Source organism: Seriola aureovittata, chromosome 6 (assembly GCF_021018895.1).
Source record: "Seriola aureovittata isolate HTS-2021-v1 ecotype China chromosome 6, ASM2101889v1, whole genome shotgun sequence".
Lineage (NCBI taxonomy): Eukaryota > Metazoa > Chordata > Actinopteri > Carangiformes > Carangidae > Seriola > Seriola aureovittata.
In genome coordinates, this window is record NC_079369.1 from 11,559,694 (window position 1) to 11,574,407 (window position 14,714).

The 14,714-nt window shown below is 39.8% G+C and overlaps 1 protein-coding gene across 3 annotated transcripts in view; it reads right to left on the reverse strand.

Moving 5' to 3' along the window:
- Nucleotides 1-14,714, reverse strand: part of agbl4 (AGBL carboxypeptidase 4) — a 262,452-nt gene that overhangs the window by 228,550 nt on the left and 19,188 nt on the right. For 2 of the 3 annotated variants that reach the window (XM_056379285.1, XM_056379286.1), the window contains one exon: nucleotides 10,803-10,927. The exons of the other annotated variant lie outside the window; for it this stretch is intronic. In XM_056379285.1, the coding sequence (XP_056235260.1) occupies nucleotides 10,803-10,927 (125 nt within the window). The remainder of the gene's footprint in view (nucleotides 1-10,802; nucleotides 10,928-14,714) is intronic. 3 annotated transcript variants of the gene reach the window in all.

The following is a 14,714-nucleotide window of genomic DNA, read 5'->3' on the forward strand; positions in this document are numbered from 1 at the left end:
TCCACAAAACTGCAACATCAAATCAACACTGAAACAACCTCAACAGCCAAAACTTTACCACTCCCTGCTTCTCGGCTTCCAATCTCACACATTCAAAAACAATAACCTCAATAACAGCAGCACCAGTGAGATGCACTGTTTTACAATAGTGCATTTCACTATACATTATCATCATTACAGTACAATACATGTATATTTGCAACAGGAGGGGTAAACGTTGCCTTAAATATTTTTTCCAATATCAAAGAACAAATACTATATTCATTACCTGTAGCACAACTTGCCTTTTTTCCCCTCCCTAGAGTCAGATGGAGTTTTGCATTTTAAGTTTCAGTACAGCAACATGTTTAAGTGTACCATCATTTAAACGACAAATAATAATTAAGTGGAATAACACCTGGAATGTAGTGCCAAAGAGCAGAACAGTTCAAAAGTTAACTGCAGGATAGGAAAAATAGTATCACAAATGTTCAAATCTCTGCACGTTCTAATAGAGAACTACGAAATAACTACATTAACTCAGTAAATTAGACTGTAGTTCCTGAGGTCAAGGATGGCCTTCCATGATGCAACACTGCCCCTCCTGGACTGACAGTATCTCCATGCAGCAGCAGGTCCTGAGATGTATACTATAGTACAATACTGTATATCAGCTCAGGATAGAGCCAGACTTTTGCCTCTGCTTTGGGTCCATCAATCATGCTCTTTGGCTTTCATTTGAAAATTTCAACATGGAGATGTGACCAGGGGTAAGATGGATCAGCTCTTGCTCCACACTGGTGAATACAGTAACTTTTACAATTGTAACTCATGTGTAATTTACCATAATAATGGCCCCAGCAATGTCTAGTCTTCCAATCTAGGTCCCTGTGTCCCCTTGGTTGCAGTGCAACAGCCACTTACACAGCCATTACTGCAAAGTATTGCAGGTCTGCCATGATTAACCAAGCCAACACATGCACAAGATGGCAAGATAAGACAAGATGTGCACGGATAAGACTATAGCACCATCAGAGCCCTTGCTCACAGAACTAAGATTACAATGCTTCTAGCCACAACACATGGAGAGCCCCAGCTCACACCTCGCCACTTTAACTTTCAAACACATGCACAATTCATTTCTGATGAGGATATGTTCATCCTCTGTAGTGTGTATAACATTGTACTGTACAGTTGTACATTATCTAGTCTGCCTGTTGATTTGATTACATGAACACTAATTAGGGCCAGCAGCAATGAAATCTAATCAGTTACACGAATTGGCCTAGCTCTAGATGCGGGATGATATCTTCAAGACTACCCCAGAACGGTCAGTTGTTGTTATTGCTGATTAAAGACAGCAACAGGCAGTTTGAATGAACCATGCTGTAGGATTTCTGATTTACAGAAGGAAGCTCGGTTAGTGGAACACAGATCACAGACATAGTTAAATATGTGGTTTTCGGGGTTTAACTCTCTACTTTCTCTAGGATCCCTGGTGTATATCTTGTCTTATTAAAATTTCACTAGCAACAGAAGGGAATGTTATAGCAGTTCACTGAACACTAAATGAAAGCTGAAGCTCTGATCTTTTCATTGATGTGGTGTGTCAGTCATACAGTACATTGGGATGGATGTTGAAGCCTCCAGTCTAAATGGCAGGCACTGTGATGCTAGTGAATCCAAAAGCACACGAATACTACCAGCCTGCCTGCAACTGGGAAAAGTAGATTGTATTCACTATATATTAAAGAAGTGTATCAATCACAAGCTATGACAAAGCTAGCTCATAAAGGATCCTGTGATGATTTAGAGGCATTTTCTTTGCTATTTATCAATTGCAAAAATTACTTGGATGGCATATTTGTATAATGATAACACCTACTACTCCAATACCATTCATCTGATCTAATCTCATTGTATATTAGTTTTGTCTATGTAAACTTTGATACTTCTTTAGCAAATCAGCTAGGGTTAGTGTTGTTGCTCTCAATAACCACACATACTTTTAGAAATGTCATTATATAGTTATGGCACTTGAAAAGGTATTCATAAACAGACAGACAGATGGACAGACATATAGATAGATAGATAGATAGATAGATAGATAGATAGATAGATAGATAGATAGATAGATAAAAAGGAAGACAATGACTACAACATTGCAGGCATTCTCATCAGATGGTGTATATTAGAATAGTAGCTCGTCAGCAGCCTCCCAAAACAATAAAACAGCAGTCGACAGACAGCTTAGCCCATCAGTACACTGTTAAATTACAGCCAACAGCACCCCTTCCCCCCCTCTAGATCTAAACTCTCATCTCTAGCACCAGGAGAACAATCTGCAGAGTAATTAGCCTCCACCAACAGACAGTTACAGAGAGAAGGAGGACGTTTGGCTTGATTAAATTATTAAACCACACAAACAAAAAACAAAAGCAGCATCAAAGAGGCACTGCGGCTCTCCTTCAAAGCTCCTCGCTGTTCCCTAAATACAGAATACAGAGAACGTGTTCTCCCAAGCCACTAGTTGGCATAATTAGCTAAATGTGTGCATTTGTGCAAGTGTGTGTGTGTGTGTGTGTGTGTGTGTGTGTGTGTGTGTGTTTGCTGTGATTGGAACCATTCCTCCAACTGCTATCTAAAATAACCAAGTGGTTAACGACAACATGATGCCAGGGAGGCCCCCCACCCCCACCCCCACACCAACATACACACACATCATGTCTACACACATACACATTAAACAATACTCTAATTACAACATTTATAACTCCCCCTTGCCTCCTGCATCTCTCCAACCCCCAACCCACAAATCTGCGAATCTGGAATTGAATTTAGCCCAAGTTGAGGGCTGCGCTGGCATGAAAAGACTATTTGATTAGAACGGCAGTTGTTTCATTTGTGGTGCAGCAGATTGCAGAGGCTCTCTATCCGGTATGCAATCTGTATTCATTACTCGGTGTAAAAGGATGATCCATGTCCTGACACCAGGCTCATCATTTCATGCAGATGCACAGCAGCTCCACAAGGCCCTTAGTGAGCCGCCATACCATGCCTCCCCCTGAAACCTCAGAAATTCTCTGCTTTCTCCCCTGCTCACCACCTACTACTCTGTACTCTCCTTCCTAGGTTTTTTTTAATGATATAGGTAAAGCTGTGACTAATATAAGATTAGTTGGCAGGTTAGATATTTACACCAAACTTTTATATACATCTAGGTAGTACTAAAAAAATTGCAACATGTCAGCAATTTCCATTAATAATTTCCATAAAGCAGCAATAAACACTAAAAATACTGAAAAATATTCAGAACATGATTATTATTATTTCAATATTGCGCTTAGCTGTACCCATATTATAGATTTTTTTTTAAAATGTATCCATATACTAACAACACCCTCTTTCTAAACAGCTAGACCTCTCAAAAGAGTAGTTAACACATCACTCCTCTCATTTCTCTCTCTTTCCTTCTCTTCCATCATTCTTCTCTGCCTGCTATTCATGCTGTGGCTTGCAACCCTGCTCTTTCTATTGAAGGCCTGCTGGCCCTTTGCCACCACCAGCCTCTAAAGTACTACCAAAACTACAACAATAACAACTTCAAGACATTTGGGCCCTCAATTTTAGTTTGTAGGATTTGCAGTTGAACAGCTTTCTATTTGTGACTGAGTGTTTGTGCATGTGTGTATGTTGATGCACTATTATAATTTAAGCAGATTTTGTGGTGAGGACCAGAGGTAACGAGAGAAAGCTCTGTCTTCATGCAGAAGGTATTTTCCCTTAGTGTAGTGGGTTTTTTTTTTTTGCTTACACCTGGTGATGGTGACATAACATGCATTGTAGCAGGCAAAGAGGGAGACACTTAAGGGAGAGTGTCACTGCCTATCCAGCGAAGAATGGCAATTTTATGACAGGTTGCAGTTTTACGATTTTCTGCTTTTACGCACAATTTGGAGCAACTTTACTAAGGAAACAAGTAAAAAAAAAAAACTGCATTTGAAAAGAGTTATGATAGATTTTTTTTCTTATCCTGCTGTGTTTACATGTAAACTAGGTACACTATGCCAAAAAATACCAAAAGTTCACTACCACTTAATTTGAGCACCTGACTGCTTTTTGCACTCTTTGCCTTGATTCACAAAATTAGTACTCAGAGTCCACTTTGGCAACATCTCACTGTGCCATACTGCCAGGCTCCGAATGGATGGCCCACTGATGACTGTCCTGATGGACACCTACACACCAACTTATATACAGATGCAAACTAAAAGCTGTTTCATGACATATAACACATAAACAAAAGCAGAGGCCCCAAATGTTCATATACTAGCACAACCATAGATGTTTTAGTATTGAATATTTTGTCAAAAAGCACTTAGAGATTTTAGTGACAAATCAATGGAAAAGAGGAAACTGTAGTATTAGGCATGTGTAATTTGTTTTTATTTTTAACCCTACAAGTCCCTGGAAACTGAGATAGCTATGTGTGAGTCTGCTATGTGCATAAAGACAATCCAAATTCGTAATAAAAAGTGTCTGCTTTATTTCAAAACATACCCTTAAGCTCTGTGCCTCCTTTTTTAAAGTATATCAAGCTAAAAATAAGGCAATGAATTTTGATAAGGAACCTTGCGTCAGCTGAGATAACCCAGGGAAAACTCATTTTGCTATCAGGGAGACAATTTGAAATTCATTTTGTGCTGTTGTCATTTCCTTTTGTCCATGTCATTATGAAGTGATCCAGGGAGCATCAGCCTTGACAATAGGGAAGGATGCCTTAGTTCTCTTTAACAGAACAAGGTCACTTATGATACCCTACGCTCCCTGACACAACTGTCTGATGTCTTGTATGTCTTTCAAAACCACACAAGTCTTTCCACAACTTCTTTCCGGGGTTTGAAACTAGGATCCTAAACTTTCTGGGCCTATGTTGTGTGTTTGAAGTGAAATAATCCCTTTGGCAGAGTCACACAGAAGCCAATGTCTCTTCTTTGGAGACTGTAGAGAGGGGAAGCTTAAAAAATGAACTTCCAAAGAAGAAGAAGACCACAAGCAAAGGATACATGCCTATCTACCTTGTGCCATATGCTGCAGAGGCAGAAGGGAAAGAAAAGGCAATGAAAAGGACTAAAAATGACATGGCCAGCCTGTGTGTGGAGTCTTTTCAACAGACAGGGCAAGAAGACAAGCAGACCTGTTGACAAGCATGTAAGTGAGTTAGAGTGTGCATCTTTGTCACAAGCCCTTGCCTGTGTATGTTTTTGACAGCATGCGTAGACTTGATAAAAGTGCCTATGTATGAGTAGGAGTCTAATCCTGGAGCCACATATCCAGCAAGCCATCCCATAGGCAGACCAAATGTGGTGCCACGAATAACCACCATCAACTAGTTGTCTGCAGCGCATTATCATGGGCCACATCATGCCAGCTATGAGTAGCCCATGTTCATCCAGTGCTGCTCACTAGAGAAGTGTCTGTCCTCCTCTCCCTCTATCACTGCTGAAGGACATCACAAAACAGACCTGATGGTAGAGCAATACAAGAGCACAGAGGGAAGGGAGGAGGAGAAAGAGGTGGAGTAGACAAGGGGGAGTGGAGTGTCACTACATACTTCTGCAAACCTGAGAAGACAGGGAGGAGCAGTGGTGAACATTGTCCAGAGCTGATGAAGCAGCAAGCTCAGATAAGTACCTGCAATATACAGGCTGGCATTGATGTTACACACCACAACCAGCAGCTGACTTCCCAGAACTGCTGCCAATGTGCTCTATTTAGGATGGGAGGGAAATGTATTGCTTACATGAATGAGTCATTTCTCGTTAATACACCACTCCTCCTCCTCCTATATCCTGTCTTCCTGCTTCTGTCTCTTCTGTATGGAAAAAGAATTCAGTGTGCATCACATCTATTACCCTGCTCTTGCACTGCTCTCCCCCTATCTCTCCTTTTCTCTCACTCATTCTTTACTTCATTCTTTTTTTCTCTGCTTTAGCACAAGACATCAGAATATTAATGGTGTATCTTTCAAACTGATAAGAAAATTACACATTTAGAAAATTACACATTTTAGAGGATGTTTGAAGGCATTTTAAACCTAATTAGGAACTATGACGTTATATCTGACTCATATAATGTTGCACTCATTTATAGAGCTGGTTATAGCCCAAAACAAGTTGTTTTTCATATTCTGTGAAAACCAGTAGCTGCATAAAAGTAGGACTGGTTGATTACCGTCACCAAGACATGATCCATAATGGTTCTGTGATAGTTTTAACATCCTGTTTAATATTTAACTTAATGTGCCATCCAACTCATCTCTCCACGACAAATTGCATAACTTCGCTGATGATGAATTTAAATAGGTGGGTATTGTCTGAAAGAGTAAAGTGATGATGGCTCTTTAGGGATTCTAGTTAACACATGGCCTATTCTGCTTCAATTCGTCCTCTTTCCTGATTATGGAGAGTAACCGCCCTGCACTGTGCTTTCCCTGGACAAGTGAGGCTTACAAATCACCCTTGCAGCAGCTAGAGGAGTTGAAGGCGCTCGGTGCAAGGTTTTACTGCCTGTCTTCTATGAATGGCTCCCTGAAGGCTCCTACGATAATAGCTCACAGCCGTGCCCTTCACGGAGCCTGACATCAAGCACATCCCTACAGCAGAATGGAATGGCATATCAAGTTACCCAATGGGGTATCATATCAACTCATCCACTGGTTCCTGGTCATAACATAGGCAGAAGCTGAAATGAAATAGTGGTAGCTGGAACTTACATGACAAGTTGAAATTCACTCAGTTTGGACATAGGACACAGAACTTTTTTAAAGGTCCCAAGATACTGAGTTCTTGTCATATTAATGAGAGTAAATGAGATAGAGTCCTGGCCTTCTGCTCTAAGTGAACAATGACCAAACTTCAACATGCTTGTAGAATTCAGGTTTGTTTTACCCCATTTTTGCAGGATGACCAAGTGGACAAGGTAACGTACTTAGGTTTGCAAAAGGGAGCAACAATGATGAAAAAATACAAAGCTCGGTACCGTAACTGAGTTATTACCCACAATTAACTCTAAATCAAACCCAGACCGAACCCAAGTCATTAATATAAGTGCCGTGACCCGACCCCTGCCCATAATGTTAATTTAGCACAAAGTCAACACAAGTTAACACTTCAAAACTCATCCAGGTTGTATTCACGCAGGGCATGCACGATGGCTATCTCCACATATCCAAAGTAACTGCACTATTATTATCAGTCAGCTGCAATCTCAGTTCTCAGTTTGTCTCAGTTGATGATGACTTGAGGCGTGAAAGTTTTTGTCTAAGGCACGATAACAAAAATCCTGGTGGGTAATCAGGCTTGATAATGATTGCGCTTTCTTTTTTGTTTTCTGTTTTATTTCATTTGTTTTTTTGTTCTCATGTTTATTTCACCTACTGCCTGCTCACACTTTGTTTATTTCTAATTGTGCCTTTACCAGTGAATTTATATTTTTTCACCAACGTAATATTTGCGGGTTAACCAGCAGGTAAATGGTGCAGGACTCAAGACTCTATACGATGCTCACTCACTCCCCTCTCTATAAAAAAACACTACAGAAAAGAGTGTAGTGCCAAAATGACTTGATGATTAATAAGTTAATCTGTGACATTGAGTGTTTATAATTAATCAAGTAATAAGACTGCTCCTACAGCTACACTGGATACACAGTGATGTTTTTAGCTAAATGCTAATGTCATGCATGCTCACTATTTTAGTTTAGCATGTTGGCAGTAAAAACTAAGTACAGCTGAGGCTGATGGGAGAGCCATTCATTCTGCAAGTATTTGGTTGAATGAAGAATTGATGAAAAAGTCAGGGGACCACCAAAGTTATTATAATTCACCCTGAGGGAAACATTAGTGTCTTTACCAAATTTCCTGACAATCCATCCAATAGCTCTTTGCTGAAATTGTATCTACCTAAATATATTTCAATAATGGTCTGGTGTGAAAATTAATTATCGTAAACCATGGTACAAACCTGCCATACAAAACTGAGACATGGTGGATGGGTGTACTTTCATGCCAAAACAAACTTTCAAAATTTCACCGTGCCACCACATCTTTCTCCCTGTGGCCCAGTCAAAATTCAGAGCAATTACTGAGCACAAGTATTTTTTTGCAGGATATTTTCCTAAAGAAAATAAGCAAAACCTCAAGTGGAGTCAAATGGTCCCGGTCATTGCAACCAACGTAACCACAATTGGTCTGGGCTTTGAGGTAAGTGAGTGGTTGAAAAACACAAAAAAAGAAAGGACATACAAAAAAGAGACATTCATCCATCCAGCCATCCATCATAACCAGTGCTACGGTGAAGCCAATTTCCACAAAGCTGCTAAGCTGATTGAGGCAGACCAAATCTGTTTCACCAGCTTACATTCCTTCAAAATGGCCATCTCACTTCCAATATCACGGGCTTTTACTGTTCCCCATTCCCCTGGCTCAGGCTGAGAGTTAGCAAGGCTTAGCTGGATGAAACACTCCAACAGCCCAGTTCTCCCCTGGAACCCACTGATATCTCTATAGCACAGCCTTTCCCCACATAGCTACACTTAGTTGGTTTATTTACTCATGCTATTATTTTTTGTTTAATTTTTCCGTTTTACTTTTTGTTTCATATCAGAACACTATTACAGCCATTAGGGTGTAAACTAATGATTTATGTGAATGCTGATGATTCTAGGCACAAAGACACCACCTAATCACAGATTCTGTACACACACACACACACACACACACACACACACACACACACACACACACACACACACACACACACACACACACACACACACACAGGCAAAATGCACAGGCAGCACTTAACCACAACACCTTCTACTGGAGTAGATTAAATTCACACAACGCCTCTTTGAAGAAGGAAATTGGACAGATAAGAAACAGATTTCTATGAAAGAAGCTTGTGAGGGTTCCTATAGAGAGAGCGTGGAAGTGTGCAACGGAAATAGTTGCTCACCTGTTTCTGTTACCTGTAGGCTTGCTCTTGCATGTACCACTGTACATAGTGTGTTCATAGACCTGACATTTATCATTCTTTTGTCGTTGACAGCGTCATATTCCACTCCCTAGTCACTTTCTCTCTGTCTCTCTCTCTCTCACACTTTCTCTGTCATTTTGCCACAACAGCAAATATCCTGTTGGCCCAGGCTGCAGGCTGCTGGTGCTGGTCTATCTGGCCCTGGGATCGATCCGGCTCCAAGCCGAGGCCTCCCATTCATCTCAGAGCCATAAAATGTGATTAGTGCTGACTACAGCACTGCAGGGAGATGGGCTGATAGGCCTGATAGCCTCAGATAGGCAGGGCTGGACACTCTACAGGAAGACAGCAGCAACAGCATGCTGTGGATTCATCCTTCCCTTTTTCAGCTTTTTTTCTATGGATCTCTATTTGCTTTTTTTCAGTCTCATCTTTGTCAATCTCTTTCTCCCTCCCTCTGTCTACCTCACTCCCTCTGTCTTTATATTTGGCTGTCTTCAGACCGTCTCTCTCTATACTTTATCTCTCATTTTTTTGTTTGCTTCATATCTAAGCCTGACAAGCTTGTATGCACACAAATGATATAGCAGCAGTCAAACTTAAAAGCCTATGTTTTCAGTTTTACCTCCTTCTGATCTTGCAAAGTTATATTTAAATGGTGGAACAAGCCTCCATCCCCCTGAAGCCACACTCACTGTACCCACATACAGTGTATCTCTGTGGCATGTGACCACCTCTGTCAACCAATCACAGGACTCAGAGCTTGCTAGTGGCAGAATCAAGCTTGGAAGACTGTGACAAGAAGTGAAGTAGGAAGTAGAAGACTTCCTCAGCTCTGAGGAGAAACAACGTTGGTGGTGTTATGGGCACAATTTTCTAATGCACTGAGATGTGTCACAGGATATTTGGTGAGGTATCATGATGTTTACATTTCTTATGGCTAGTTTGACATAAGGTTGGAACAAAAATGTGTGGCTAATAAAAAATAATTATCTATGATGGTTTGACTATGTGTACCAGTTATGACCATGACAACATGAAACTGCATTTCACCTACACATAACATTTAACATCCTCTGTTCACCATATTTCTTCTTGAGATCCAGAGTCATAGTAGTGCCAGTGAAAAAAACACAAGAACTGGTATCATCTTAAAAATGAAAAACTGGAAATGGTCCTGCTGCATATTTATATTGGCTCAATTACTATTATTTAATTTAGTTCGAAAGTGATCAGTGTTAAAAAATGCAATTTTCTTCTGACCAAGATATGACAATTAGGCAAGAATTGCATTATAAATGATTTTCCTTTTAGTCTATATGAAGGCAGCCACAGTTGCTGCCCTCACTGTGCTGTGCTAGACCATCAGAAACTTGTGATATTTCTGTGAACAACATTGTCTTTAAGTATGTAAGACCTACCGCATACATATGTGTATAAGATATGTGTAAAATTAGTGTAAGGATTGTTTGATTGATACAGTCATGCGTTCTTCAAGTTTTAAAATAAACAAATAATATAATAAACTAAATAAATATAGATTATTTATATTACCAATAGGTCATCTACATCATTAGGCCCATGAAAAAGGCAGTAGGTAGGGGCTTTAGAGTATGTTCATTTTGTCAGCATCGATTTAAGAAAACACCAAACTTGATAGTTTTCATTTCATTGCAGCAACTGGACAGCCTCAAACAGAAGTCTTTGTGTGTTATGCAAAGGAATTGGGAGAAAAGCCTTCTCTATGATTAATGGTAGCACTATACAAGACTACAGCATGCTGACCTGTGTCTCACGGACGTTCTCCACTGTGAAGTTGAACCAGACTCTAAAGCGCGGGTTGCAGGTGTCAGGCCGGATGAAGAGGTCAAACTCAAACTCACTGATGTAGTCAACACGGCCAAGGTTCCCTGCAGAATCAGTGAGACAGCTTACATTAGCATTAAGTAGAACTGAGCAGTCCACAACACACAATCACACTGGATCATTATCAGTATTCCTAAAGGTTCTCAGTCAATCGACTCAAAACATTACAAACAGACATGCAATCGCAAGACAAAACAAAATGATAACACAACATGGCCTTACTTTAAATTGAGGATCTGCTTTCAAAGGCAGATGTGTTAAATCAATATGTCGCAGTCAAGTGTCTACTAATGTAGCATCACTGTCATAGACGCCTCCTGCCTGTTTTATTAGTGAATGTAGCTGCACAGTTTTCTACATTGGTAAGACTCTCAAACCAAAACAAAGCCCACAAAGAGCAGTGAGTATGAGGATCAGAAAGACCAACAGACAGGGTTGTTTCAGCCATCCATAACTGACACACAATATACTATCCACAGCAAATAGATCCAGATGATCAGTGGAAGTATAATTAATCCAATGGGAAATATTTCCTCGCTTCCAACTCTCAAAGCTGTCTATAAGATGACTGGGTGGTAGATGATTAAATGACAAGCATTCTAAATATAGGTTTTGTCTGTATCTTCTGATTTATGTGTGGAGACACATGTAGTGGAGACTCTTGTGGTGCATGTACGAATTAATGATTGTCAGGGTCAAGAGATGGAGGAACAGTGAGATAAAAGTGTGTTCGCCTTCTCATTGGTGCTGCATGGAAAAGTGACGCATTGAAAGCTTCACCCAATACATGAGAGCAGTCAACTCTGTCATTTTAAAAGCTGAACTGAGATGGTATAAGGTTAGCAGCTGTTCAAGAGTTAAATTCGCTGGCAAACAGGGCAGACCACAAGGCTCAAAGTCCCTCAGAACTCTACATCAGGGTACTGCTGACCACCTGGTGGCAGGTAGTGCCGTAGCAGCAGCATGAACACACAGACACAAACACACACACAGACACAGCTGATTATAGACAGATGGGCTAACTACCACTGTCAAAGTAGATCCCTCTCCTTCTGCCATCGGACAGAGCTAATCCACTAGTCAGCTTGTAACACACCGACACACACACACATACACTTTTTCTCTGCTCTGCTGAAGCTATCCACAGAAGTGCAATCATTACTTTAAACAGCACTGCAGAAAACTACCACATGTTCTGAAATATAAACAACAGCATAACAGTTTTAATTTTCATATTTAGAGTGGTATATTTAAAGTGTGTTTCATTTACAACATGCATGCAATGGCAACGCACAAGCAGTGAGAAACAAATTGCAAGAGGTTATTGTGTAACAATAACCTGATGACATATCCGTATTTACATTTGAAGCCGATCCACTAACAGCTTCCACAGCTAGCACTAATGGTGAGTGGCGTCTCATTCCAGCAAACTGGTGCCTGGAAAAGAAAAAATCCCTCTCTGCACATCGCTTCTCTGACTGATTAGGGAGTTGATGGCAATGCTGAAATATACAACTGTTGTATTTCATCTATTCATTCATCCAGACTCTGCTCATTATATATTTAAGAAGCTTACCATAAGACAGTAAGGTTAGACAGGCAATGACAGAAAGGTAGAGGTGTGATCTGGAGGAGGGAGAGAAAGACAAGAAATCTACATGCTGATAAATGACTTTTACCAAGTATTAACTACGTGTTCCGTGCAAAAAAAATATGTTCCGGTAAAACGTGTCAGAAGAAAATCTCTTCTGTCAGTTTGGGACACAACTGCATTAAAATATAAATGCAATAAAAGTGGGATAAATATGGAAAAAAATATATTATCTGTGATAACTACCACAATATTATCTTTAAATTATTCTTACCATACCAAAGTGTTCAAAATCATGTGAATTTAAAGTCTCATATTATACATGTTAAGACTACCGTTTCTTAACATTTTACAGAAAAAAATAGAATTTCCAAAAGAACTATGTGAAGCATTTATGATCTCATATTCTGTCATTCATTTAGCCTAATAAAAAAATGAAACACAATATCTTGATATGAGGTCTTGTTATGATATTTCAAAGACAATGAAGTTAAATGATAATACTGAATTACCATCCAGCCCTTGTTTGTTTTTCATAGTGGCTGGCTAGCTAAGAAGCAGGCAGGCATGCATGGACTAGCTTTTTGGCTGGTTTGAAATGCAATCCCGAGCCATTGAAAGCAGATAAAGCCAAGAGCAGGGAGAGGAGGGTTGAACCAGACCCAGCTGCAGCTAGCAAGCACTGACAAAGAGAGGAGATAGACAGCAGAGCAGCACCTGTTCCAGACAGATGTGTAATCGAATCGATCATCTCTCATACCAACATCACAGCTATTCACAGAGCTGACACTGCCAAATACAGCCTATTAGACCAAGTTGATGATGGTCTCCAAAGGTTATCCTTCCTATCAGAGTCTTAATAATGCTGTTCAGTAATGGAAGCACAATCACTCTCTGAGGGCACTTTGGTTATTTATTTGAGGCATTATTTTTTTTAAAGATTTAAGTTGAGTAAATGCTTTTAAACCATTATCACCAATCAATATATTGATTTGAGAACCTCCACCTGTGAAACTCTCTTTCACATCATTATAAAACTTCACTACACAGTTAATTGGAAATAAACAGAATATGATGCTAATCAATTTTTCTCCCTTTGAGAAGAAGTTCACATGAAATGCTGTCAGAAACAACATAAACAAATAACCCACTGAAGTCCACCATTTTCTAAGCTTAGAAACCATAACTATAATTTACTTTTTTCAAAGCACTAGATCACAAATGAGGGGTTCTGCTATTATTTCTTATGATGGACAAATTTTAAGAGACATCAAAATTACAAAAAGAAAACAAAAGATGTGCAATAGCCACTGAGTAGTATTTATGTTCAAATTTTCCACAGATCGTGAAATATTTTGTCCATGATAATCATTTAGTGAAAATCTGATATTGTGACAGCCATAGTGATTACCCTTTGGTTTTGTAATCCTACTTCAAACACCTATACAACAACCTGTGTATCTCTACTGAAGAAGACCCAAAATAAACTAATGGCTGCATACCATCATGGTACCAATGTCTGACCAAACTGACAAACTGCTTGTGAATACTGTAGCATGGGCAGCAACAGACAGCAGCCATGGGCGGGTGGGTTATTGAGCCTGATGCTGGAAGGCCTGACGTGAGAGATGGCTGCAGCCTCAAGGTTAGAATTACATGTTCAGCCCGTGGAGCAGCAGGGATATGACACGCCATTGATCTCAGTTTTAATTTTATGGTGGCTAGCTCCAGATTCAAACACTTTGGTAGGCTGGTAGCTTGACCCTTTTAATCAATCCCATATCATTTAGTATTTAACTAAAATAAACGGTTAACTGATTTTTCTGAAATGCCCTCTGAAAGCATTAAAGATAAACTAGATAAAGCAAAGATAAGTTATGTTGAGTCTGTATGATGTTGAAAAGCAATTCACAGAACACCACATTTGTCGAGAATTATCTTAGGTTCTTTATGGAACAGACAGACTGTATTAGTGTAAGTGAAGCTAATGAACTACAGACTGAGAGAAGACAAGAAAGAGGAAAAAAGACACAGTTTCTAGTCTTTGAGATCTCTTGCATAATTCCTCTTGAGTATCATCTCTCTCCATATTCTTCTTCAGTGGTGTCTTGGCAGGTTATGTTGAATATCAATCTTTGTCCTTGAGGGAAAACTAGTGCAGCGTTTAAGACATTAACAAATTGGTTTTCAACGAAAAGCTTAGCCCTGCTGGTGCAGCCCAACAAAACACAATTGCTGGT